This window comes from Somniosus microcephalus, chromosome 10 (assembly GCF_052327205.1).
Source record: "Somniosus microcephalus isolate GS21.2 chromosome 10, FLI_Smic_1.0, whole genome shotgun sequence".
In the NCBI taxonomy this organism is placed as follows: Eukaryota; Metazoa; Chordata; class Chondrichthyes; order Squaliformes; family Somniosidae; genus Somniosus; species Somniosus microcephalus.
The window spans coordinates 159,158,612-159,184,504 of NC_140996.1; the positions used below are offsets into that span (position 1 = coordinate 159,158,612).

The 25,893-nt window shown below is 46.3% G+C and overlaps 1 protein-coding gene across 6 annotated transcripts in view; it reads left to right on the plus strand.

Moving 5' to 3' along the window:
• The window catches only part of dync2h1 (dynein cytoplasmic 2 heavy chain 1), a 996,931-nt gene that overhangs the window by 162,481 nt on the left and 808,557 nt on the right, over window positions 1-25,893 (plus strand). For all 6 annotated transcript variants that reach the window (XM_085999037.1, XM_085999042.1, XM_085999039.1 and 3 more), the window contains 3 exons: window positions 5,252-5,364; window positions 5,456-5,575; window positions 10,634-10,784. In XM_085999037.1, coding sequence (XP_085855163.1) covers window positions 5,252-5,364; window positions 5,456-5,575; window positions 10,634-10,784 — 384 coding nt within the window. The remainder of the gene's footprint in view (window positions 1-5,251; window positions 5,365-5,455; window positions 5,576-10,633; window positions 10,785-25,893) is intronic.

The window sequence follows — 25,893 nt, forward strand, 5'->3', positions numbered from 1 at the left end:
TGGATAACACGAAATGTGGATTACACGACCCCAGCCCGCTCCTGAAATAAAATCCAGCCCTTGATCTTTTTAGCCTTGAAAGGAAGTGACAAAGGACCATTTTTATATACAGGTATATAAGATATTGTATGGAATAGAAAAATAGATCTGGAAAATTTTCATGTTAAACTGTGAAACTAGGAAAGGGGTCAAAGGGCTGGAGAAGAATTTGGAGTGGGAGAGGAAGGATCCTGTTGTTGTTGGCCACGTCTGAACCAATGACATAGGTAGAACAGGAATGAGGTTCTGCTGAGACAGTTTGAGGAGCTAGGGTAAAACTCAAAACCTCAAAGGTAATAATACCTGGATTGTTCCCTGAGCCATGCACAGATTGGCATAGGGACAAGTAGATCAGAGAGTTAAATGCATGGCTCAGAGTGTGGTGTGGGAGGAAGGTGTTTCCCTAGTACTGGCACCAATACTGGGGAAAGAGGGAGCTGTTCCGTTGGGATGGGCTCCACTTAAACCAGGCTGGGACCAGTGTCCTAGCGAATCAAATAACTAGGGCTGTAGATAAGGCTTTATACTAAAAAGGTGGGGGCTTTGGGGGGTCAAGGGGGTCAGGCGAGCGGAAATTTAGAAATCTAAAGAGAAAAGTCAAGCCAATGGAGCAGTGTAGCGACTTTGACAAAGATAAGCGGAGTGTGGCGGGAAGGGACAGAGAGATTAATGGTAATAGTGCATCACCGAATAAGATGAAAGCAGGGAATAATGGTAAATAGTTGAAATTAAAGGCTCTTTATCTGAATGCACGAAGCATTCATAACAAGCGATCTACATAAATGAAAGCAGCCTAAATATAAACGAAACAGGAAAGGAGCGCATAGGAAAGACGAAACTAAGGGAGGACATAGATGGCCAGGGAATAAGTAGAGTTAGAGAACAGGAGTGTAAAAAGATGGTTAAAAATAAAGTGAGAGGAACTGCTATTAAAAATGAGTTAAAATGTCTGTACAGCAATGCACATAGTGTCCGTAATAAAACTGGAGGCAATAATATTACAAGTAAAATGGTATTTCACCTGGAAGGAGTTTTGGGGCCCTGGACAGCGGGAAGGGAGGAGGTAAATGGGCAGGTGTTGCATCTCCTGCGCTTGCATGGGAAGGTGCCATGGGAAGGGGAGGGGTTTTGGAGATGATTGAGGAGTGGACCAGGGTATCGTGGAGGGAGCGGTCCCTTCGGAATGCTGAAAGGGGAGGTGAGGGGAAGAGGTGTTTGGTGGTGGGATCACGCTGGAGGTGGTGGAAATGGCGGAGGATGATCCCTTGAATGGAGGCTGGTGGGGTGAAAGGTGAACCCTATCGTGCTTCTGGGCGGGAGGGGAAGGGGTGAGAGCAGAAGGGCGGGAAATAGAACGGACATGTTTAAGGGCCATGTCACCCACGGTAGAGGGGAATCCTCGGTTGAGGAAAAAGGGAAGATATATCGGAAGCACTAGTAACGAAGGTGGCATCGTCCGAGCAGAGGCAACGGAGGCAGAGAAACTGGGCGAATGGAATAGAGTCCTTACAGGAAGTGGGGTGGGAGGAAGTGTAGTCAAGGTAGCTGTGGGAGTCAATGGGCTTATAGTGGATGTTTGTCAATAGCCTATCCACAGAAGTGGAGACAGAAAAGTTGAGGAAGTGAAGGGAAGAGTCGGAGATGGACCATGTGAAGGTGAGGGAAGGGTGGAAATTGGAAGCAATGTGAATTAAATTTTCTAGTTCAGGGCAAGAGTAGGATACGGGACCAATACAGTCATCAATATACTGGAAAAAGAGGTGAGGGAGGGGACCTGCGTAGGACTGGAATAAAGAATGTTCCACATATCCCATGAAAAGGCAGGCATAGCTAGGACCCATGTGGGTCCCCATAGCAACACCTTCAATTTGGAGGAAGTGAGTGGTGTCAAAGGAGAAGTTGTTCAATGTGAGAACAAGTTTAGCCAGGTGGAGGAGATTGGCGGTGGATGGAGACTGGTTGGGCCTCTGTTCAAGGAAGAAATAAAGTGCCCTCAGGTTGTCCTGGTGGGGGATGGAGGTGTAGAGGGATTGGACGTCCATAGTGAAAAGGAGACGGTTGAGGCCAGGAAACCGGAAACTGTTAAAGTGGCGGAGGGCGTCGGAAGAGTCGCGGATATAGGTGGGACGATACTGGACTGGGGGAGAAAATAGAGTTGAGATAGGAAGAACAAGCTAAACACTAATGAGACACCATGGATGAATAAAGACATGAGGGAAAAATTGAAGGTACATGGACAGCAGGGAAGAGCATGACAAGGGAGCATACGAAGTGATTAGGAGAGAAGTTAAAAATCAATTAGGAAGGCAAAGAGAAACTATAAAATTAAATTATCAAGGAACATCAAATAAAATATTAAAATATTCTACAGGCACATAAATAAAAAAAGGAAAGCCGGGATGGGAATAGCGTCACTAAGGGATGGCCAGGATAAAATCACAGGCAGCGATAGCAAAATGGCAGAAATATTAAATAATTACTTTGCTTCAGTATTTACCAGGGAGATAGATCAGGTAGACATGACATCCGAAGATGAGATTAGAAATGATATAACTGCATTTAAAGTAAAAAGGAGAAATATTAAATAAACTAATCAAACTCTGAGGATAAAACCCCTGGTCCAGAAGGATTGCATCTGCGCATTTTAAAAGAATCTAGGGAAGCGATAGCAGAGGCACTATTCCATGTATTTAATAATTTGTTAGAAAAAGGTGTAGTGCTAGAGGACTGGCGGACAGCTAATGTAATACCTGTATTTGAGAAGGGAGATAGAACATGTCCAGGGAACTATAGACCAGTCAGCTTAACATAGGTGGTAGGAATAATAATGGAATCTCTACTAAAGGAGAAAATAGAAAAACATCTAGAAGCAAAAAATAATATAGTGAATAATCAGCATGGATTTCGAAAGGGAAAGTCTTGCTTGACCAACCTCATTGAATTCTTTGAAGAGGTATCAGAGAGAGAGTAGACAAGGATAATGCAGCAGATGTAATTTATCTAGATTTTCAAAAGGCCTTCGATAAGGTGCCACATAATAGACTAATGAATAAGTTCAGAGAATGTGGAGTCAGGGGACAAGTAGCAGAATAGATAGCTAGCTGGCTTCAAGACAGAAAGCAGAAAGGGTAGCTATTCAGAGTGGCAAAAGGTGGAAAGTGGGGTCCCACAAGGATCAGTGCTGGGACCACTGTTGCTCACAATTTATATTAACGATTTAGACTTTGGAATCAAAAAAACAATTTCTAAATTTACGGATGACACCAAATTGGGAGGGGGGTGGGGGGGATAGTCAATACTGAGGAGGACTGCAACAAATGACAAGAAGACATTAATAAACTTGCAGAATAGGCATATATTTGGCAAATGAATTTCAACACTGATAAATGTGAGGTATTACACTTTGATAAGAAAAATAAGGAGGCCACTTATTACTTGGAAAATAAGAATCTAAATGGGGTAGAAGAGCGAAGGGATCTGTGAGTACAAATACACAAATCACTAAAAGTAGCGATGCAGGCTAATCAGGCCATAAAAAAAGCAAACCAAGCACTAGGGTTTATTTCTACAGGGTTAAAATTGAAAAGTCGAGAAGTTATGCTAAACTTGTATCGAACCTTGGTTAGACCACACTTTGGAGTACTGTGTACAATTCTGGTTGCCATATTATAAAAATAATAATAATAATCAACTTTATTGTCATTGTTAGTGCACAAGTGCAGTACAACGAAATGTAGGCTTGCGGCTCCCGAGAGTGTACATTTAGATTAAGACATTTAAACATTCAACATTCATTTGGCTTGTAATACATAAACATAACCATAATAAAGTGCATTGGCAGATGTGCAGGCTTTAGAGTTTATTTGTGGAGTTCAGTAGGATGACAGCCCTGGGAAAGAAGCTGTTCCTGAATCTGGTCGTTCGGGTGCGAATGCACCTGTTGCGTCTCCCAGATGGCAGGGGGGCGAACAGACTGTGGCTGGGGTGGGTAAGGTCTTTGATGATGGTCAGTGACCTCCGTAAACAGCGTAAAAAGGATATAGAGGCACTGGAGAGGGTGCAAAAAATATTTATAAGGATGATGTCTGAAATGTGAGGTTATCCCTATCAGGAAAGGATGAACAGGCTGGGTCTCTTTTCTCATGAAAAGAGAAGGCTGAGGGGTGATCTAATAGAGGTCTTTGAAATTATGAAAGGTTTTGAAAGAGTAGACACAGAGAGTGTTTCCACTTGTGGGGAAGAGCAAAACTAGAAGCCATTAATATAAGATAGTCACTGAGAAATCAAACAAGGAATTCAGAAGAAACTTCTTTACCCAGAGAGTGGTGAGAATGTGGAACTTGCTACCACAGGGAGTGGTTGAAGCGAACAGTATAGATGCATTTAAGGGGAGGCTGGATAAGCATATGAGGGAGAAGTTAATAGAGAGTTATGTTGAGAGTTAGGTGAGGAAAGATGGGAGGAGGCTCGAGTGGAGCATAAATGCTGGCATGGACTGGTTGGGCTGAATGGCCTGTTTCTGTGCTGAATATCGTACGTAATACGTTCAAGGTAGTTAGAGGCAAATTTAAGATTGTGTCAGAAAGTTTCTCACAAAAGTTAATCAACACATGGAATGGATATCTCGATGGGGTAGTAAAGGCAAAACCCATACTATGATAGGGGGAACTGTTGGGTCTTTTAAACAGATGAGCTGAAATCGGCCGTACAGCCTTTCTCATATTGTGATTTTGTAAAGTGATTTAAATGTTTTGTGGGATTTCGAAAATTGTTAAATGAAGAGCTATTATGCTAATACACTCCAGGAGATTCTTCGTATAAGTGAAAATTGTTTGGCTGATGTGACATGTTTTGTGCTTTATAAAAAAAAATCAGTAAAGTGATTTGCTTAATCACAATGATTTTGAGAGTGAGAGTTTTGTGCTTTAGTGCAAGATGAAAATTAATGAATTGAAGACACCAGTAAGTGTAGCAAGGCTTAGTAATAAATATTATACATGTTACTTAAGCACTGTGTAGGCAACAATTTGGACAAATTTGTGTCCTCCTACACTTGGTTATTGCACTGTACATCTGCCTGTGACCACCATTTATTCAAATTTGTTTATGCAGAAAATATTGCCATTTTCATTTACAAATTATGTAGTTTTCTTAATTTGACAGTTCTGCAAAATGAACATGTACCGTATTATTGATTTATGGTTATTTTCAGGTATTAGCAGTGTGGATTTTGATGAAGATTTCAAACACATTATTACAATGAAGTCTCTGGATGGTGAAGTTGTGCCTTTAAAAAGCAAGATTCAAATTACAGATGATGTTGAGGTGATAACATTTTGACCATGTGAAGCATAATGCAAAATCTAATCAATCCTTATTTTTGTGAATCCCACCAACATTCTATTATGTTTGTCAGGTTTGGCTGAATAATTTGGCTGAAGTAATGAAAGAGACTCTGAAGCACTTGTTGGTTGAGTGCATTACTGCTTGGAAACAATCACAGGGTGCTATTGATCCATCACGCTTTCCATCACAGGTACTACACATGTTTACTCATTAATGTGCCAATCTGCCTGTGTCTTAAAATATTTCTACAGTAAGAAAAATACTATAAGTTGACGACAGATATAAAAACGGTGATGGTTTCACCAATTCCAAATGTTAAGTCCAAAACTAGGGTCTTAAATCTGAACAAAGCAAACTATGTAGGTATGAGAGGCGAGTTGGCTAAGGTAGGCTGGGGAAACTAGACTAAAAGATATGACTGTAGATAAGCAATGGCAAACATTTAATTCATAATTCACAACAAAAATACATTCCTTTAAGGAATAAAAACCTCATGGGAAAAATGGTCCAACCGTGGGTAATAAGCGAAGTCAAAGATAGTATTAGATTAAAGGAAGAGGCTTATAATGTTGCCAAAAAGAGAAGTAAGCCTGAGGATTAGAAGGATTTTAGAATTCAGCAAAGGAGGACCAAGAAATTGATAGAGAGAGAAAAGAGAATATGCAAGTAAACTAGCAAGTGACATAAAAACAGATTGTAAAAGCTTCTATAGGTATATAAAAAGGAAGAGATTAGCGAATGTAAATGTAAGTCCCTTACAGGCAGAGACAGGAGAAATTATAATGGGGAATAAGGAAATGGCAGAGACATTAAACAAATATTTTGTATCTGTTTTCACGGAAGAAGACACACAAAACATTCTGGAAATAGTGGGGAACCAAGGGTCTAATGAGAATGAAGAACTTAAAGAAATTAATATTAGTAAAGAAATAGTACTGGAGAAATTAAAGGGACTAAAAGCCAACAGATCCCCTGGACTTGATGGCCTACATCCTATGCTGAGAACGTTGTGGATATCACGTTTAAGCAGTTGGTCACACCGCAGGTAAAGGTTGCACAGGCAGAAAGGGAATGGGTGACCAACAGGCAGAGTAGTAGGCGCAGGCAGGTAGTGCAGGAGTCCCCTGTGGACATCCCCCTCTGAAACAGATATACCACTTTAAATACTGTTGAGGGGGATAGCTTATCAGGGGAAAGCAGCAGCAGCCAACTTCCTGGCACCAGGGGTGGTTCTGCTGCACAGGACGGGAGGAAAAAGAGGGGTAGAGCTATAGTAATAGGGGATTCTATTGTAAGGGGAATAGATAGGCGTTTCTGCGGCCGCAAACGAGACTCCAGGATGGTGTGTTGCCTCCCTGGTGCAAGGGTCAAGGATGTCTCAGAGCGGCTGCAGAACATTTTGGAAGGGGAGGGTGAACAGCCAGTTGTCGTGGTGCATATAGGTACCAACGATATAGGTAAAAAATGGGATGAGGTCCTAAAAGCTGAATATAGGGAGTTAGGAGGTAAATTTAAAAAATAGGACCTCAAAGTACTCTCAGGATTGCTACCAGTGCCACGTGCTAGTCAGAGTAGAAATAGAAGGATATTTCAGATGAATACGTGGCTGGAGGAATGGTGCAAGGGGGAGGGATTCAAATTCCTGGAACATTGGAACCAGCTCTGGGGGAGGTGGGACCAGTACAAACCGGACAGTTTGCACCTGGGCAGGGCCGGGACCGATGTCCTAGGGGGAGTGTTTGCTAGTGCTCTGGGGGAGGGTTTAAGCTGAAATGGCAGGGGGTTGGGAACCTGAGCAGGGAGACAGAGGAAAGGGAAACAAGGATATAAGCAAAAGATAGGAAGGAGAAAAACAAAAGTGGCAGTCAGAGAAATCAGCGGTTTAAATCAAACATGGCCACAGTAAATAATAATTCTAATAGGTCTAAGAGCGTTAAAAAAAACAAGCCTGAAGGCTTTGTGTCTTAATGCGAGGAGCATTCGTAATAAGGTGGATGAATTAGCTGCGCAAATAGAGGTAAACAAATATGATTTGATTGGGATTACAGAAACATGGCTCCAGGGTGGCCAAGGCTGGGAACTCAACATCCAGGGGTATTCAATATTCAGGAAAGATAGGCAAAAAGGAAAGGGAGGTGTGGTAGCATTGCTGGTTAAAGAGGGGATTAACACAATTGTAAGGAAGGATATTAGCTCTGATGATGTGGAATCTGTATGGGTAGAACTGAGAAATACCAAGGGGCAGAAAACGTTAGTGGGAGTGGTATATAGACCTCCAAACAGTAATGCGGAGGTTGGGGATGGCATTAAACGGGAAATTAGAGAAGCGTGCAATAAGGGCACAGCAGTTATCATGGGTGACTTTAATCTACATATAGATTGGGCTAACCAAATTAGTAACAATACTGAGGAGGAGGAATTCCTGGAGTGTATACGAGATGGTTTCCTGGACCAATATGTCAAGGAACCAACTAGAGATCAGGCCATCTTAGACTGGGTATTATGTAATGAGAAAGGATTAATTAGCAATCTTGTTGTACGAGGCCCCTTGGGTCAGAGCGATCATAATATGATAGAATTCTTCATTAGGATGCAGAGTGAAGTAGTTGACTCAGAGACTAGGGTCCTCAATTTAAATAAAGGAAACTACGATGGTATGAGGTGCGAGTTGGGTAGGATTGATTGGGGAATGTCACTCAAAGGGTTGACGGTGGATAGGCAATGGCAAGCATTCAAAGACCGCATGGATGAACTACAGATTTGTTCATCCCAGTTTGGCATAAAAATAAAACAAAAAATGTGACTCAACCGTGGCTAACAAGGAAAATTAGGGATAGCATAAGATCCAAGGAGAGGACATATAAAATGGCCAGAAAAAGCAGTAAACCTGAGGATTGGGAGCAGTTTGGCCAAAGCATTAATAGGCCTGCATGAGGTGTGAACCAGTACTCGTGACTCGATGCACAGGACGCAACTGTGCGTCTCTGAACTTAACTGAATGACATCTCTTTGTTCAGAGAACTTTTGGGTTCAAAAATTGCAACAAATTTTCCTGAGCGTCTTTAATTCAGTATTCAATATCATGAGTCCAGTTTCAGCAGAATCTAAATTGGCTTCCAAAAGTTGTGTGATTGTCAGGAATAATTGTTTCACCCATATGCAATCAGTAAATTAGAAAGGCGATGAAATATTGTTTCTCCCCTAAGAGTCTTGTAGATTATCCGACAGTATAACAAATATATTGAGTATGTTATTTTAATAGTTTGTGAACCAAACTTTAATTGTTTTATATGTATTTGTACCATCAGTATCTTGCTGTACTTTTCTGCTTCTGTGTAATTATCTTGTGTTAATAAATCTGTTAGTTTTAGCTTAAAGAGGTGCTATTTTCCGCCTTTTTGAGAAACGGAGAGTGTGGTGGGCACATCATGTACTTTCTGGTCATTCAACTGTAAATTAAGGGGCAACTGTTGACCCTGTGGTATGCTATCCCATTCACAACACTAAGTTTGTAGGCGACTCAATTGGTTTATGGAAACTATTATCACAGTAAACACATTAAAAGTTTTGAGAGAAAACCCAAATCATAATGAAGAATAATGAATAATTACAAAGTGTAATCTAATCAATGCGTTTAGAGAATATCAAATCATGACAAAACTCTTAACTGATGTTTTGACTCCCAAAATCAGTTTTAGATTTGTTTTTGTGCTAATGGAAATTGGCGGTGCTGAAGCCAACTCTTTTATTAAGCTCAGTGTCAATTATGTTCCTACCAAAGGATTAATAATATTGAGAAATTATTTGCAGTTAGATTACAGAGAAAATGACAATCAATTTATATGACAAAAGTTCAATAACAAAATCAATGAGTTTTTATTTAGAATTGTAAAATAGTACTTTTTTTCTACGTAAGAAATAGTTGCAGAAATAGGCCATTTGGCCCTTTGAGCCTGCTCCGCCATTCAAGAAGATCATGGCTGATCTTCTACCTCAACTCCAACTGCCCATACTATCCCCATATCCCTTGATTCCCTTACTATCCAAAAATCTATCGATCTCTGTCTTGAATATACTCAACAACTGAGCAGCCACAGCCCTCTGGAGTAGCGAATTCCAAAGACTCGCAAACCTTTGAGTGAAGAAATTTCTCATCTCAGTCCTAAATGGGGAAAATAGAGTATGAGAGTGAGCTTGCAGGGAACATAAAAACTGACTGTAAAAGCTTTTATAGATATGTGAAGAGGAAAAGATTGGTGAAGTCAAGCGTAGGTCCCTAGCATTTTCCCCACTACCGATGTAAGGCTTACCGGTCTGTAATTCCCCGTTTTCTCTCTACCACCTTTTTTGAATAGTGGGGTAACATTAGCTACCCTCCAATCCATGGGCACTGTTCCAGAGTCTATCGAATTCTGGAAGATGACCAGCAATGCATCTACTATTTCTAGGGCCACTTCCTTAAGTATCCTAGGATGTAGATTATCAGGCCCTGGGGATTTATCGGCCTTCAATTCCGTCAATTTCCCTAACACCATTTCCCTACAAATACTGATTTCTTTCAGTTCCTCCCTTTCATTAGACCCTTTTCCCCCCCGACATCTCTGGGAGGTTATTTGTGTCCTCCTTTGTGAAGACAGAACCAAAATATGTATTTAATTGGCCTGCCATTTCTTTGTTTCCCATTATAAATTCCCCTGATTCTGACTGCAAGGGACCTACGCTTGACTTCACTAATCTTTTTCTCTTCACATATCTATAAAAGCTTTTACAGTCAGTTTTTATGTTCCCTGCAAGCTTACTCTCATACTCTATTTTCCCCTTCTTAATTAATCCCTTTGTCCTCCTTTGTTCAAATATAATCAGATTAGCACCTAAGGTGAACTGTCTGCTTCTGACCTACAGATCAAAGAACCTATCTTTGTTGGGCTTTGGGTTTCATCTTGTAGCTTAGTAAAGAAATACTGCTTCCATCAACTCTAATTATTCCTAAAACACATTTACCTTGTATATTTAAATTCATGTATTTTTAAAAAAATGTAATATAGAATTCTTCCTGAATGAACACTGCTTTTATCACACTCTGTGTGAAGTTTAAATCTGAGCAATGTTGCTTACACATAAATTTTCATTTCAAGGCCTAATTATGTTTTGTGGTTGGGAACATGATATCTGGATGTTTTGGAGCTTGTTACTTATTTTACTAACTTTTTATGCATTTATAAATATTTAATTACTCCTCTACTGTCAGATCCTTTGTTTGGCTGAGCAGATTCAATTTACTGAAGAAGTTGAAAATGCCATAAAAAAACATAGCTTGCAACAGCTAGATATAGAACTGATGGCGAAATTGGAAAACTACACAAGTATAGACTCTTACAGTGAGGAAGCAGGGAGTGCTGGTAAGAAGCCACTGGCGATGCTTGGACATAACTTGCATGAACAGCTGTTAGGGACCATTTTTAACGAATGCAAATGCAAAATTTATTCTGACTTTGATCATTACTTTAGTAACTGGAAATTGGCAAATTGAGCTAATTCTTTCCATTTTCAGTAATCCCACTTTAATGTAAAATCCATTCAGGTTCACAAAGTTCTGTTTTTTATGTAATTTAAGTTTACTTTACTTGGTTGTGTAATTAGTTCCTCCTTTGCAATCAATGTTTTTGATTATTACATGTAGCTGTGGTTTTCCAAAGCCGTGCTTTTGTGACTGTGTCTTGTCTGTGCTACTTTTGCATTACAATGGTAGAGTGTAATGACAAGTATTACTTGGTATATATTTCTAGATTCATAATAGCAATGTAGGGCTATAATTCAAAACTTATAATCAGCAACTGTATCAACACAAAGTTATCTATTTTAGTTGAACTATATTTGAACTATTTTAGTAAGGACAGTTAAGCAGACACATTTTTCATTGTAAACATTTGATTTTACCATTTAGTAACATTGGTGTCTTTCTAGTATAAAAATGGTGTAAAAATGTTATTTTGGGAAACTAGCAAATTATCATTGATGTATTTATTTTAGTTTTATATAGAAATTGGTTAAGACTTACAACCTGTACCTACAATTTCAGAATATATAGCAGAAGTGAAATTCAAAGTTTATTTTTAGAGAATTTGGCTTCAAAAGCAGTATGATAGTATGTTTCATAAGACTAGTTTTGACCTGTCCTAGGTTTTACACGACCTGCATCACACTTTTCTAAAATGAAAATTTATTTAAAAAAATAGACAAATGTCAAGGTAAAAAACAAAACCTTCCATCACAATAAACATTTAAATAGGAAAGGTACAGAAGTGATACATAAAAAGACAATAAAAATTACAATTTTTGAAATGTTTACTCGGCACGAGTCCCTGGCCATGGCAGCCGGAATACTGACTGAGATACCTACATACTACTGCATTATTGTTTCTTGATATTGTATGTAAATATAAGATAGGTCACCCATTATTTCACTTTTGTTCATTTAAAACAATTTTGCTTGTGTGCTTGGTTTGTACGAACTTCTTCTTGCTGCAAGTATACACATAGCTGTTCACTAGTAACCAGCAATTTGTGATTTAGCCAGTTTGAGCTTGTTAAGTCAATAATCAAGAGAGGATTGTGGTTTCCTAGAAGTTATGCATCGTGCTAGCAAAGTAGCAATGCAATAACTATGCAGTCTATCCTGTTTAATCCAGAACCCTTTTTATCTGTATGTTGGTTGTGGAATGGCAAACTGGTTTTGGGAAGTTGTTTTACCACTTGTGAAATTAACAGCACCCATTGAAATCCAAGCTATCTGCTGCTGCAAAATAAAGGCATGGTCAGATCACTGTAGAAAGAAAAAGTTCATTCTACAGTGAATGAGCTATTTGTATTTGCAGAAACAAAATTCAGAATGAAAACTAGCAAATTGGGATATCTAACATTACTGTTGGCAGTACAAAAGAACATAAAACGATAGTCCTAGAAAGGAAGGAGTGGAGAAAGTTTATTGTGAGACTTATGAGTGTGAGAGCCTGTAATTTCATAGTCCTTGATGAAATGTGGCCAGAGACCAAAGATGTGAGAGAAAAAATTGATGCGCAGAATTTTGCCATAGAAGTGGATGCTAGGAAATTTCAAGACCTGTTAGGCAAGATCCATGGCAAAGCTTTATCTGTGAAACCCACCGATGTTTCTGAAAAGCATGCATAGTTTCAGGAGATTCTTTCAGAAACGACATCATCAACAATTATAATTATGACAAAACGGGCCTGTTTCTCAAAGACTCATACCTTTCAGCCAATGTCCCAAACTCCTCCATCACCATCCCTGGGTATGTCCTGTCCCACCGGCAGGACAGACCCACCAGGGGTGGCGGCACAGTGGTATACAGTCGGGAAGGAGTGGCCCTGGGAGTCCTCAACATTGACTCCAGACCCCATGAAGTCTCATGGCTTCAGGTCAAGCATAGGCAAGGAAACCTCCTGCTGATTACCACCTACCGCCCTCCCTCAGCTGATGAATCAGTACTCCTCCAGGTTGAACACCACTTGGAAGAAGCACTGAGAGTAGCAAGGGCACATAATGTACTCTGGGTGGGGGACTTCAATGTCCATCACCAAGAGTGGCTCGGCAGCACCACTACTGACTGAGCTGGCCAAGTCCTGAAGGACATAACAGCCAGTCTGGGCCTGCGACAGGTGGTGAGAGAACCAAAACGAGGGAAAAACCTACTTGACCTTGTCCTCACCAATCTACCTGTCGCAGATGCATCTGCCCATGACAGTATTGGTAGCAGTGACCACCGCACAGTCATTGTGGAGACAAAGTCCCGTCTTCACACTGAGGATACCCACATCGTGTTGTGTGGCACTACCACCGTGCTAAATGGGATAGATTCAGAACAGATCTAGCAGCTCAAAACTGGGCATCCATGAGGCGCTGTGGGCCATCAGCAGCAGCAGAATTGTATTCCACCACAATCTGTAACCTCATGGCCCGGCATATCCCTCACTCTACCATCCCTCACTCTACCATTACCACCAAGCCAGGGGACCAACCCTGGTTCAATAAGGAGTGTAGAAGAGCATGCCAGGAGCAGCACCAGGCGTACCTAAAAATGAGGTGCCAACCTGGGGAAGCTGCAACACAGGACTACATGCATGCTAAAAAGCGGAAGCAGCATGCTGTAGACAGGGTTAAGCGATCCCACAAGCAACGGATCAGATCAAAGCTCTGCAGTCCTGCCACATCCAGTCGTGAATGGTGGTGGACCATTAAACAACTAATGGGAGGAGGAGGCTCCATGAATATCTCCATCCTCAATGATGGTGGAGCCTAGCACGTGAGTGCAAAAGACAAGGCTGAAGCGTTTGCAACCATCTTCAGCCAGACGTGCCGAGTGGATGATCCATAGCGGCCTCCTCCCGAGGTCCCCACCATTACAGAAGCAAGTCTACAGCCAATTCGATTCACTCTACGTGATATCAAGAAATGGCTAAGTGCACTGGATACAGCAAAGGCTATGGGCCCCGACAACATCCCGGCTATCATGCTGAATACTTGTGCTCCAGAATTAGCTGCGCCTCTAGCCAAGCTGTTCCAGTACAGCTACAACACTGGCATCTATCCGACAATGTGGAAAACTGCCCAGGTATGTCGTGTCCACAAAAAGCAGGACAAATCCAACCCGGCCAATTACCACCGTATCAGTCTACTCTCAATCATCAGCAAAGTGATGGAAGGTGTCATCGACAGTGCTATCAAGCAGCACTTACTCACCAATAACCTGCTCACTGATGCCCAGTTTGGGTTCCGCCAAGACCACTCGACCTCATTACAGCCTTGGTCCAAACATGGACAAAGGAGCTGAATTCCAGAGGTGAGGTGAGAGTGACTGCCGTTGACATCAAGGCAGCATATGACCGAGTATGGCATCAAGGAGCCCTAGTAAAACTGAAGTCAATGGGAATCAGGGAGAAAACGCTCCATTGGCTGGAGTCATACCTAGCACAAAGGAAGATGGTTGTGGTGAATGAAGGTCAATCATCACAGCCCCAGGATATCGCAGCAGGAGTTCTTCAGGGCAGTGTCCTAGGCCCAACCATCTTCAGCTGCTTCATCAATGACTTTCTCACCAACATAAGGTTAGAAATGGGGATGTTCGCTGATGACTGCACAGTGTTCAGCGCCATTCACAACTCCTCAGATAATGAAGCAGTCCATGCCCGCATGCAACAAGACCTAGACAACGTTCAGGCTTGGACTGATAAGTGGCAGGTAACATTCGCGCCACAGAAATGCTAGGCAATGACTATCTCCAACAAGCGAGAGTCTAACCACTGCCCCTTGACATTCAACGGCATTACCATCGCCGAATCCCCCACCATGAACATCCTGGGGGTCACCATTGACCAGAAACTTAATTGGACCAGCAACATAAATACTGTGGCAACAAGAGCAGGTCAGAGTCTAGGTATCCTGTGGCGAGTGTCTCACCTCCTGACTCCCCAAAGCCTTTCCACCATCTACATGGCACAAGTAAGGAGTGTGATGGAATACTCTCCACTTGACTGGATGAGTGCAGCTCCAATAACACTCAAGAAGCGCGACACCATCCAGGAAAAAGCAGCCCGCTTGATTGGCATCCCATCCACCACCTTAAACATTCACTCCCTCCCCCACTGGCGTACCGTGGCTGCAGTGTGTACCATCTACAAGATGCACTGCAGCAACTCGCCAAGGCTTCTTCGGCAGCACCTCCCAAACCCGCGACCTCTTCCACCTAGAAGGACAAGGGCAGCAGGCGCATGTGAACACCACCACCTCCAAGTTCCCCTCCAAGTCACACACCATCCTGACTTGGATATATATCACCAATCCTTCATCGTCGCTGGGTCAAAATCCTGGAACTCCCTACCTAATAGTACTGTGGGAGTACCTTCACCACATGGACTGCAGCGGCTCAAGAAGGTGGCTCATCACCACCTTCTCAAGGGCAACTAGGGATGGGCAATAAATGCTGGCTTTGCCAGCAACGCCCAGATCCCATAAGTGAATTTAAAAAAAACTTGTATGCTCAGCTGCGAAGAAAACAAAACAAAGACTGGTTAATTTAACGTTGCATGCCAGTTCAGCTGGGCTAGAGAAGGTGAGTAGAATGTAATGGTATTCTTTCGAATGAGGCATGAGCCTAGTGAAGTTACCAACAGATCAGAGCAAAGCTGTTTAGCCCTATCACTTTCAATTTAGAACGATGATGGATAATTAGGCAACAGAAGGAAGAGTCTCTATGGCGAGAATTTTCTTTATCTGGGCGGGTTGGGTGCAGGCGGTCAGCGCGTTGGGACGGGACCCTGTTCCCCATTTCATGCCGCTCAGTACTTGGCCTCCTCAAGGGTGTGATGAGCCACATCTCCAAGCAGCCAGCCGGAAAGTCAGTTCGGAGGAGTGAAGAGCTGAGGGAGGGTGGACTGGCGCAGCACAAAGGAATCATCGCAGCTGCCAGGGAATTTGGCGCACACATGCATGATGACGTGTGCAGTCGATAATGCCCAGCACCCATGGGAAGCCAGCCAGAGTGGCAAAGCCCAGCGTGCGCTCAGTAACACTGGCTTCATTAGTGGCAAAGTTGATATCATTGGCTGACTTGTCAAACAGGGCATCAGTGACCTGTGTGATGCATCTGTGGGCAGCCGACTGATAGATGTCACAAATGTCTGCTGCAGATCCCTGGAAGGAGCCTGAGGTGAAGAAGTCGATGGCGCTGGTGACTTTGACAGCCACTGGCAAGGCGTGTCCACCCGCTCCTCTGAGCTGCAGGCAAGCTGCAAATGTCTGCGACGATCTAGCGCTATAGCCTGAGTCTGCTTTGGCACTGCTGCTCAGTCATGTTGAGGAAGCTCATCCTCTGCCTGTATACCCTGTGTTGGTGGTATCGCCTCCGCGCGGTGCAGCCCTGCACTTATGCCCTCTGTCCTGTGCAGCATCAGGACATTGACAAGCAGTTTGGTGGTGGGATAGCAAAATACTGCGGATGTTGGAAATCCGAAATAACAACAGAAAATGCTGGAAAAACTCAGCAGGTCAGGCAACATCCGTGGAGAGAAATTTGAGTTGACGTTTTGGGTCGAACCCTTCTTCAAAACTGGAAAGAAAAGAAGATAGATCGGAGGCAGGGCTGCGATCGGACAAAAGAATAAAAGAAACAAAAGAAGTAAAAGAGACAATAAAAGGTATTAGAAGCTAGACGAGATGGTAATAGGCTGAGATTAGGTGTAAAGTGTACTGGCAGGGCAAGAGATAGCTGCCAGGTGTGAGAGAGAAACAAAAGGAAAGTGGGGGGGGAAAAGGAGTGGAAACATTACAGGAAAAAATGAAATAGGGGCCGAGGTTATGATCTGAAATTGTTGAACTCGATATTGAGTCCGGAAGGCTGCAGAGTGCCTAATCGGAAGATGAGGTGCTGTTCCTCGAGTTTACGTTGAGCTTCCATGGAACAATACAAGAGGCCAAGGACGGTGAGGTCCGAGTGGGAATGGAGCGGTGAATTAAAATGACAGGCGACCGGAAGCTCGGGGTCACCCTTACGGACTGAACGGAGGTGTTCCGCAAAGCGGTCACCCAATCTGCGTTTGGTCTCCCCAATGTAGCGGAGACCGCATCGTGAGCAGTGAATACAGTATACTAGATTGCGAGAAATACAAGTAAATCCATGTTTCACCTGGAAGGGGTGTTTGGGGCCCTGGACAGTGGGAAGGGGGGAGGTATAGGGGCAGGTGTTACATCTCTGCTTGCACGGGAAGGTGCCAGGCGAAGGGGAAGGGCTGTTTGGGGTGATAGAGGAGTGGACTAGGGTGTCTCGGAGGGAGCGGTCCCTGCGGAATGCTCAAAGGGGAGGGGAGGGGAAGATATGTTTGGTGGTGGGATCACTTTGGAGGTAGCGGAAATGCCAGAGGATGATCCGTTGAATGTGGAGGCTGGTGGGGTGAAAGGTGAGGACAAAGGGAACCCTATCGTGGTTCCGGGAGGGAGGGAGGGGCAGGGGTGAGGGCAGAAGTGCGGGAGATAGAACTGACACGGTCGAGGGCAGTGTCAACCACGGTAGAGGGGAATCCTCGGTTGCGGAAAAAGGAAGACATGTCTGAAGCACTGGTGTGGAAGATGGCATCGTCGGAGCACATACGGCGGAGACGGAGAAACTGGGAGAATGGAATAGAGTCCTTACAGGAAGCGGGGTGGGAGGAAGTGTAGTCCACGTAGCTGGGAGTCAGTGGGCTTGTAGTGAATATTGGTCGATAACCTATCCCCAGAGATGGAGACGGAGAAGTCGAGGAAGGGAAGGGAAGAGTCAGAGATGGACCATGTGAAGGTGAGGGAAGGGTGGAAATTGGAGGCAAAGTGAATGAAATTGTCAAGTTCGGGACGAGAGCAGGAAACGGCACCGATACAGTCATCAATGTATCGGAAAAAGAGGTGAGGGAGGGGACCCGAGTAGGACTGGAACAAAGATTGTTCCACATAGCCCACGAAAAGGCGGGTACCCATGGCAACACCTTTGATTTGGAGGAAATGAGTGGAGTTAAAGGAGAAGTTGTTCAATGTGAGAACAAGTTCAGCCAGGTGGAGGAGGGTGGTGGTGGATGGGGACTGGTCGGGCCTCTGTTCAAGGAAGAAGCGGAGCGCCCTCAGGCCATCCGGGTGGGGGATGGAGGTGTAGAGGGATTGTACGTCCATGGTGAAAAGGAAGCGGTTGGGGCCAGGATACTGGAAATTGTTAAAGTGGCGGAGGGCGTCCGAAGAGTCGCGGATGTAGGTGGGAAGAGACTGGACAAGGGGAGAAAAGATGGAGTCAAGATAGGAAGAGATAAGTTCCGTGGGGCAGGAACAGGCTGAAACGATGGGTCTACCAGGGCAGTCCTGTTTGTAGATCTTGGGAAGGAGGTAGAAGCGGGCTGTGCGGGGTTGGGGAACTATGAGGTTGGTGGCAGCGGGGGGAAGATCTCCAGAGGAGATGAGGTCAGTGACAGTCTTGGAAACGGTGGTTTGATGTTTGGTAGTGGGGTCATGGTCCAGGTGGAGGTAGGAGGAGGTGTCGGAGAGTTGGCGTTCAGCTTCCGCTAGGTAGAGGTCAGTGCGCCAAACAACAACAGCACCACCCTTGTCAGCGGGTTTAATGACAATGTCAGGGTTGGATCTAAGAGAATGGAGTGCTGCAAGTTCAGAGGGAGGTAGGTTGGAGTGAGTGAGGGGAGCAGAGAAATGGAGACGGCCGATGTCACGGTGGCAGTTAGCGATGAAAAGATCTAGAGAGGGTAAGAGGCCGGGGGAGGGATCCAGGTAGAACAGGAATTCTGCAAGCGGGAGAAAGGGTCAGTTGTGCGGGGGGAAGACTCCTGGCCAGAGAAGTGGGCACGGAGACGAAGGCGGCGGAAAAAGAGCTCAACATCGTGCCGAGCTTGAAATTCATTGAGGTGGGGGCGTAAGGGGATGAAGCTCAGGCCTTTGCTGAGGACTGATCGTTCAGGGTCAGAGAGTGGAAGGTCAGAGGGGATAGTGAAAACGCGGCAGGGGGTGAGATTGGGAGAAGGGGGGTCAGAGGAAAGTGAAGGGGAAGAAGGTTCCGGAGGGGCATTGGTGTCCAAGAGTTGATGAAGCTTGCGATCCTTGACATTGGAAAGGAAGAAGAAAAGTTTTTTGTTGAAGCGTCGGATGAGTCGATGGATGAAATGGAACTGTGGACCCGGACAGCTTTGAGATAGAGTGCGCCGGTGTTGCTGAAGAGAGAAGTCGAGAGTGTTCATGTGGCGCCGCATGGCGTTGAGCGTGGATCTCAGGATGCGGCGAGAGCAGTAGTTCGAGGAACGATGAATATCTTGGAGATATTTGTAATCCTGGGTGGATCCGAAGCACGAAGGGTGGAAGTTTAGTTGGAATCCACGTGGAATAAGTCGGAACCGGAGACAGTTGCTGAGGAAAATGATGTGGCTGTGAAACCGAGTCTTGGCAGATACCTGATCAAACACGAGAAGGGAAACTGAAAGTAATGAAGATGAACAAGGTTGAAGAGCCAAACGGAGATCCCGTCGAAGAGAAGAGCAGAACTTCTTCAAGGTAGGCATTCCTAGAAGAGGTGTGACAGTGAACCAAACACTAGTACGAAAGCAAAATACTGCAGATGTTGGAAATCCGAAATAACAACAGAAAATGCTGGAAAAACTCAGCAGTTATCTGCCAATCATCTGCCAAAGCCTGGTGTTGGTGCTGCTGGTTTGCCTGGTGCTGCTTGTGTCTAGGCTCATTTTGGTCCGATTCCGAGGACTAAGGTGAGACATTATAAACGGCACCCATACTGATGTAATAGAAGGCAGGCCAAGTAGAGATGAGAGAAGCAATCTGTTAGTGGTGTGAAAGGTTGTATCAATGAGGTGACAGTGGTTCCCGAATTTTCTGAAAACACTTGCAACCTCTCGAAAACTAAATCTGTGCTGACAGTGCACTCAACAACAGCATCTGCCTTAGGAAACTAACCAGGTGTCAGGTAGGAGTATTTCTTTTGCTTTCCATGCTGTGCAGTAATGAGTTCCATCAGTGGCCACTGAACTTCTGCCTCTGGTTCACAGACGTGGTTCCCGAGCTGTGTGATTCCTGTGCTCATGCAGTGTAAGTGGAAAGGTAGGGTTAAAAAGATGCTTAAGGGTCTAACAAGTATCTACTAATGATCTAAATTAGCTCGGCCACCTCTGCCGTTTGGGTCGCAGCCGTGCTGGCAAACGCGCGAGGAGGTGGGATGACGGCGGGTTCCAAACCCACTCCGATTTATTTCAAATTTTGCACCCGACCCGCCTCCAATCCCGCCCGCACGGACGGAAGAAAATTCCGGCAAGGCTGAAGTGTTTGTAAGCATCTTCAGACAAAAATGCTGAGTGAATGATCCTACCTGGCCTTTTCCTGAGGTCCTCACCTTCATAGTTGCCAGTGTCCAACCAATTTGTTTCACTCCATGTAACATTAACAAGTGGCTGCGTGCATGGGCACAGCAGAGGTAATGGGCCCTGACAACATCCTCGCTGTAGTGCTGAATAGCTATGCGCCAGAGCGAGCCGCTCTTCGAGCCCAGGTATTTCAGTACAGCCAGTACAGTACTGGTATCTATTTAACAATATGGAAGATGGCTGAGATATATCCTATCTATAAAAACTAAGATAAATCTAACTTGGCCAACTACCATCCTATCACCAGTAAAGCGATGGAAGGGGCCATCGATACTGCTGTCAAGCAGCACCTGCTCACCAATAACTTGCCAACCAACGTTTAGCATTCTGGATTCTGCCAGAATTACTTGGCTCGAGAACTCATCACAGCCTTGATTTAGTTAGCAAGAGCTAACTGCCAGAAGAGGTGAGAGTAGCTGCCGTCGACATCAAAGCAGCATTTGACCAAATAGGGCACCAAGGAGTCCTACTAAAACTGAAGTCAATGGGGTCAAAGGGAAAATCCTCCAGTGACTGAAGTCATACCTGACACATAGACGATTGTTTTGGTTATAGGAGGCCAATCGTCACAGGCTCAGGATATCACTATAGGAGTTCTTCAGGGAAGCTGCTTCATCAATGACCTTAACTCATTATAAGATCAGGAGTGGGGCTCTTTGCTGTAGATTTCAGTGTTTAGCTCCATTCACACTCCTCCGATAATGGAGTGGCCTACAGGAGGACCTGGATAGCACCCAGGCTTTAGCAGATGATTGGCAGTTAACATTCGTGCCACATAAGTGCCAGGTAATGGCCAGCTTGAACAAGAGAAAGCGCAACCATCTCCCCATGACCTTAAAGGCATTATCGTCCCCCGCCATCAACATCTTGGGGGGGTCACCATTGACCAGAAGCTGATTTGGACCAGCCATATCAGTACTTAAGCTACAAGAGCAGTGTAGTGGCTGGATACTCTTCGATGAGTGGGTCACCTTCTGACACCTTGAAGCCTATCCAGCATCTACAAAACTTAAGTCAGGAATGTGATGGAATACTCACCATTTGCTTGGACGAGTACAGCCATGACAGCACTCGAGAAGCTCTACACTATCCAGGAGACAGCAGTTCGCTTGATTGGAGTAACTGCCACTAGATTTAATCCACCAGTGGTGAACTGTGGCTGCAATATGTATGAACTGCAGGATTTACTGCAGCAACTCACCCAGGTTACTTCGACAGCACCTCCCTTCTCTGTGACCTCTATCAACAAGAAGGACAAGCAGCAATGTCATGGAAACATTATCTCCAATTCTATATTATATATATATATATCAACAAAGCTACATCGTCACCGGGTTAATATTCTGAAAACCCCTTCCTAAAACATTATGGGAACACTATGGCCTAGAAATTCAGTTGGTTGCGCCAGCCACTAGCGCCTTAAGAGGGCGAGAAGTGGGGCGCTAAGCGTCTAGCGACCGGGCGCGGCGCGATCTGCGCCTCTCGCGGAATTGAGTAACGATTTAATGGCGGCGCAAAACCTTTGCGCGCGCTCAGCTGCGCGCGCAGATCCTGACATCATTTCATGGTGCAATGCCCTTTGTGCGCCCCGAACCGGAAATTCAGTGGCGCCGGCCTATTGTGCGTCTGGCGCCCCCAGCGACTGGTAAAGGGGAACGGTTCCCAGTCGCTGCGGGGCGCGGGGGGCACTAATTAAAGGGGACTCCTCCTGCAGTATAAATGTCAGCCATTTTGCTCCACTCCTTCTTTGTGAGACACTGATATTTGGAGAGAGACAAAGGGAGAGAGCTTTCTGGTTTGAATCAACACTCGCTCAGGTACTTCTGGCTTCAGGCCAGAGCTTTGCACTTGTAATTGATTTTCAGTGCCATAGCATTAATTCGATACATCTAATGGGGGCTGCAATGGGTGCAAACGTTGGCTTACTGCATTGCATTCAGAGGGCTCAGACGCCGTGAGAGACTGCCAGTCATGGCCAGCGGAGAAGGGCCAACAGGCATCGGCACAGGAGGCCTTACCCACCCAGGGTATACCGCCAGCAGTTCTCATATCTGAACATGTCTGAGGAGCAGTGTGTTCGGAGGCTGCGATTCAGAAGGGAGGTGGTCACAGAGATCTGCCACCTGCTTCAGAGAGATCTGCAGCCACAGCTGAGGAGCAGGACATCTCTGTCGGTGGCAGTGAAGGTGACGGTGGCTCTCAACTTCTATGCCACCGGCTCCTTCCAATCCGCTACTGGGGACATTTCCAACATCTCCCAGTTCGTGGTACATTGCTGCATCCGCCAGGTGACCAATGCCCTTTTCAGAAGGAGACGTCAGTTCATCTCCTTCCCCATGACCCTCGACAAGCAGCAAGAGCGTGCAATGGGATTTGCAGCATTAGCGGACTTCCCCATGGTGCAGGGCGCCATTGACTGCACGCATGTGGCTTTGCGGGCACCTCTGGAGAATGCCGAGGATTACCGCAACCGGAAGGGCTACCATTTGCTCAACGTGCAGTTGGTGTGTGACCACAGACAGCTCATACTAGCTGTCAATGCCCGCTTTCCAGGCAGCAGCCACGATGCCTTCATCCTGCGCCAGACTTCTGTGGCAGACCTTTTCCAGGCCCAGCCTCACCCACGAGGATGGCTTCTCGGGGACAAAGGCTATCCTTTGTGCACCTGGCTGATGACCCCGCTCCATACGCCCAGCATCCCTGCAGAACAGCGATACAATGACAGCCATCAAGCAACCAGGAACATCATTGAGCACACAATCGGCGTGCTCAAGCAATGGTTCCGCTGTCTGGATCGTTCCGGGGGAGCCCTACAGTACTCGCCTGAGCGAGTCTCCCATTTCGTTGTCGTGTGCTGCATGCTGCACAACCTGGCTATCCGCAGGACTCAGCCACTGCCAGCAGACATTGGAGGACCACCAGAGGAGGAGGAGGAGGACCAGGATGGGAGGGAGGCAGAAAGTGCAAGGGCTGTCCGTCAGCGGCTTATTGCAACTCGGTTCTAGGCCCCCTCTCAGGGAATGGCTTGTGCCAATGAAGGAAGATGAATGTAGCCGCTCCGCAAGCCCTCAGCCGATCAAGGCAACCAATACTTCCAAAAGCAAACATGGACAGTGCGATTAAAGAAATTTTTTTACTGTGATACCTCTGTGCCCTTCCCGCATGACAAACTAATTCAGAGAAACCCCCCAAACAAAAACACACTAGTCTCGGCCTTTATATAAAAAACAAACACACCAGTCTCGGCCTTTATATAAAAAACAAAAACGCCAGTCTCGGCCTTCATATAAAAAAGAAATACAACAGTCTCAGCCTGTTTATAAAAAACAACAAAATTGGCCAGACCTTCTACTTTTCACCTGTGAGGGTGATCCGTCTTGCTTCTGGGCATGGCCCCTACCCGCCCTGCAGCTCCTCCTCAATGGGACCCCAGTGGCTACAGCAAGGCTGGGGGAAGGCTGCTGAGGGTTAGTTGGTGAGACAGCAGATGCCCTTGGGGGTCGGCCTGGACCAGCTCTGGGCCTGAAGGGCCCAGCTGCGGACTGCTCCAACTCAGCTTGGGCGGCAGCAGTCTGTCCTACGGGTGGTGGCAGCTGCAGTGGAGGAGTGACAGTGTTGGCTGCAGGAATGCTGCCAACCTGACAGAGCACAGGCACTCCCTGGTCGGCTGATTCACTGGCACTTGCACGGGCCAGCACTGCAACATGCGCAGCAATCTGCTGAAGCACAGACTGCTGGGCTGCTGCGGCGCGGCGAGTGCCCCGGCAATGCCTGGCCGAGCCAGCGAGTGTGGCAGCAGTTAGTGCCCGTGTGGCCCTGGTCTGTGTCTGGATGACACCAGCCAGTGAATGCACGGCATGACTGAGCACTTGGCTGGAGGCCGCCTGTGCTGCCGCGAAGTCCTGCAGACTCCTGGCCTGTGCTGCCCTGAATTCCTGCACACTCCTTGCCAGTGACTCTATGGAGTCAGGCATCATTGCCACTGCAGCCATGAGCTCAGTGTGCCTGCGCTCAGCCTGGGCGCCCATTTCCGCAAGGAGCCGCACCTCCTCTGCGCTCACTGTAGCAGGACTGGAGGCCACACTCTCCCTCCGGGGAGAAGGCCGCCGAGCTTCCACACCCCTCCCGCGTTGCTGCAGCCCGCTGGTCCCCGGAGCATCACTCTCCTCCGACACTTCCCCCCTGCTCCCCTCCAGGGAAGACGTGTCCCCAGCATGGCCATGGGCTGCCTCGGCCGAGGGTGTCCCTGATGGGGCGGCTTCCTCTTCCTCCTCCTCTAGGTCTGAGTCCGACACAGTGCCAGCTTGAGGGGCCGCCTCCTCACCTGGCGAGTCACCATCTGAAAGCAGGGAGGCACAAGAGTTGCTTTAGAGTGAGGACATGACGGCAGCGAGGGAGGCATGAGTGCTGTTATGCACTGCATTGGTTCAATAGTGGCAAAGGATGCTGGCGTGAGGCGCAGGTGGAAAGAGAGAGGTCAAAAAGGTGAGAACCTTACCATTGGTGCCCAGAACAGGGTTGGCATCTCCAGTCGCGACGGGGCCAATCAGCCGGCCTGCCATGATCTGCTCCACTCGCAGCTCTAGGTCGCTGAGCTGCTTAATGTCAGGATGGCCTCCCCTGGTCTGGCGCTGCTGTCTCCGGTTGTGCGCCAGCTTGCCCTGCAAGAGAGAGGACGGGCTCTAAGTACAGTGTGAAGCCCTGATCTTGGCTACACAGCCTCCCATGGTGGAACAGCCCTGACAGTGTATAAACTCCTGAATATGCAAGTGCTTTTCATGACAGTCCCATAGCTGCTGGATGAGGGCTGGGCAGTAGGGCTTTCACGGCCCTTTGGCCATCAACTGAGGAGCACATGCAGGGATGAGGAGGATACTGGAAAGGGTACTCACTCTGACAACCCGAGTGAGGTCATTGAATTTTTTACGGCATTGGAGGGGAATCCTGGCAACCACGCTGTTGGAGGCGACCCTGCTTGCCACCTCCCTCCAGGCTTTCCGATATTCGGAGGGCAGCGGCCTCCTGCCACCTTCAGGGAACAGAACATGGCGCCTGCGCCAACCAGCACCCTCAGGTCACCCTCGCCAAAGCGCTGCGCTCTCCCTTGGCTTCTCCATTCTCCTGGGCGTGGAGCAGATGAATTAGCACTGTTCAGGCCTTCCCTCAGGGCTGCAGTGTGCAGGGCGTGGCAGCCAAACAATTCCACCCTCCCCCTTTAAGTGCTGACCGGCGCCTGACTGTCTGCCTTCAATCAGTAACTCGCCGCACCTGCGCTGCACCCGCCCTCGGTGTTAGCGCCCCGGATCGCCGGCTTAGCGCCTTATGATACTCGTGCATCGCCTGCTTTAGCGCTGCAGCAACCTCTTGGGGGCGATGCAACTGAATATCGGCGAAGGTGGCGCTAAGTTGCGCCGGGCGCAAAGTTTTGCGACCGCCCGGCTGTAGCGCCCCAAACTCGGCTATACCGAATTTCTAGGCCTATCACTACAAGGACTGCAGCGGCTCAAAGAGGAGGCCCACCATCACCTTTTCAAGGACA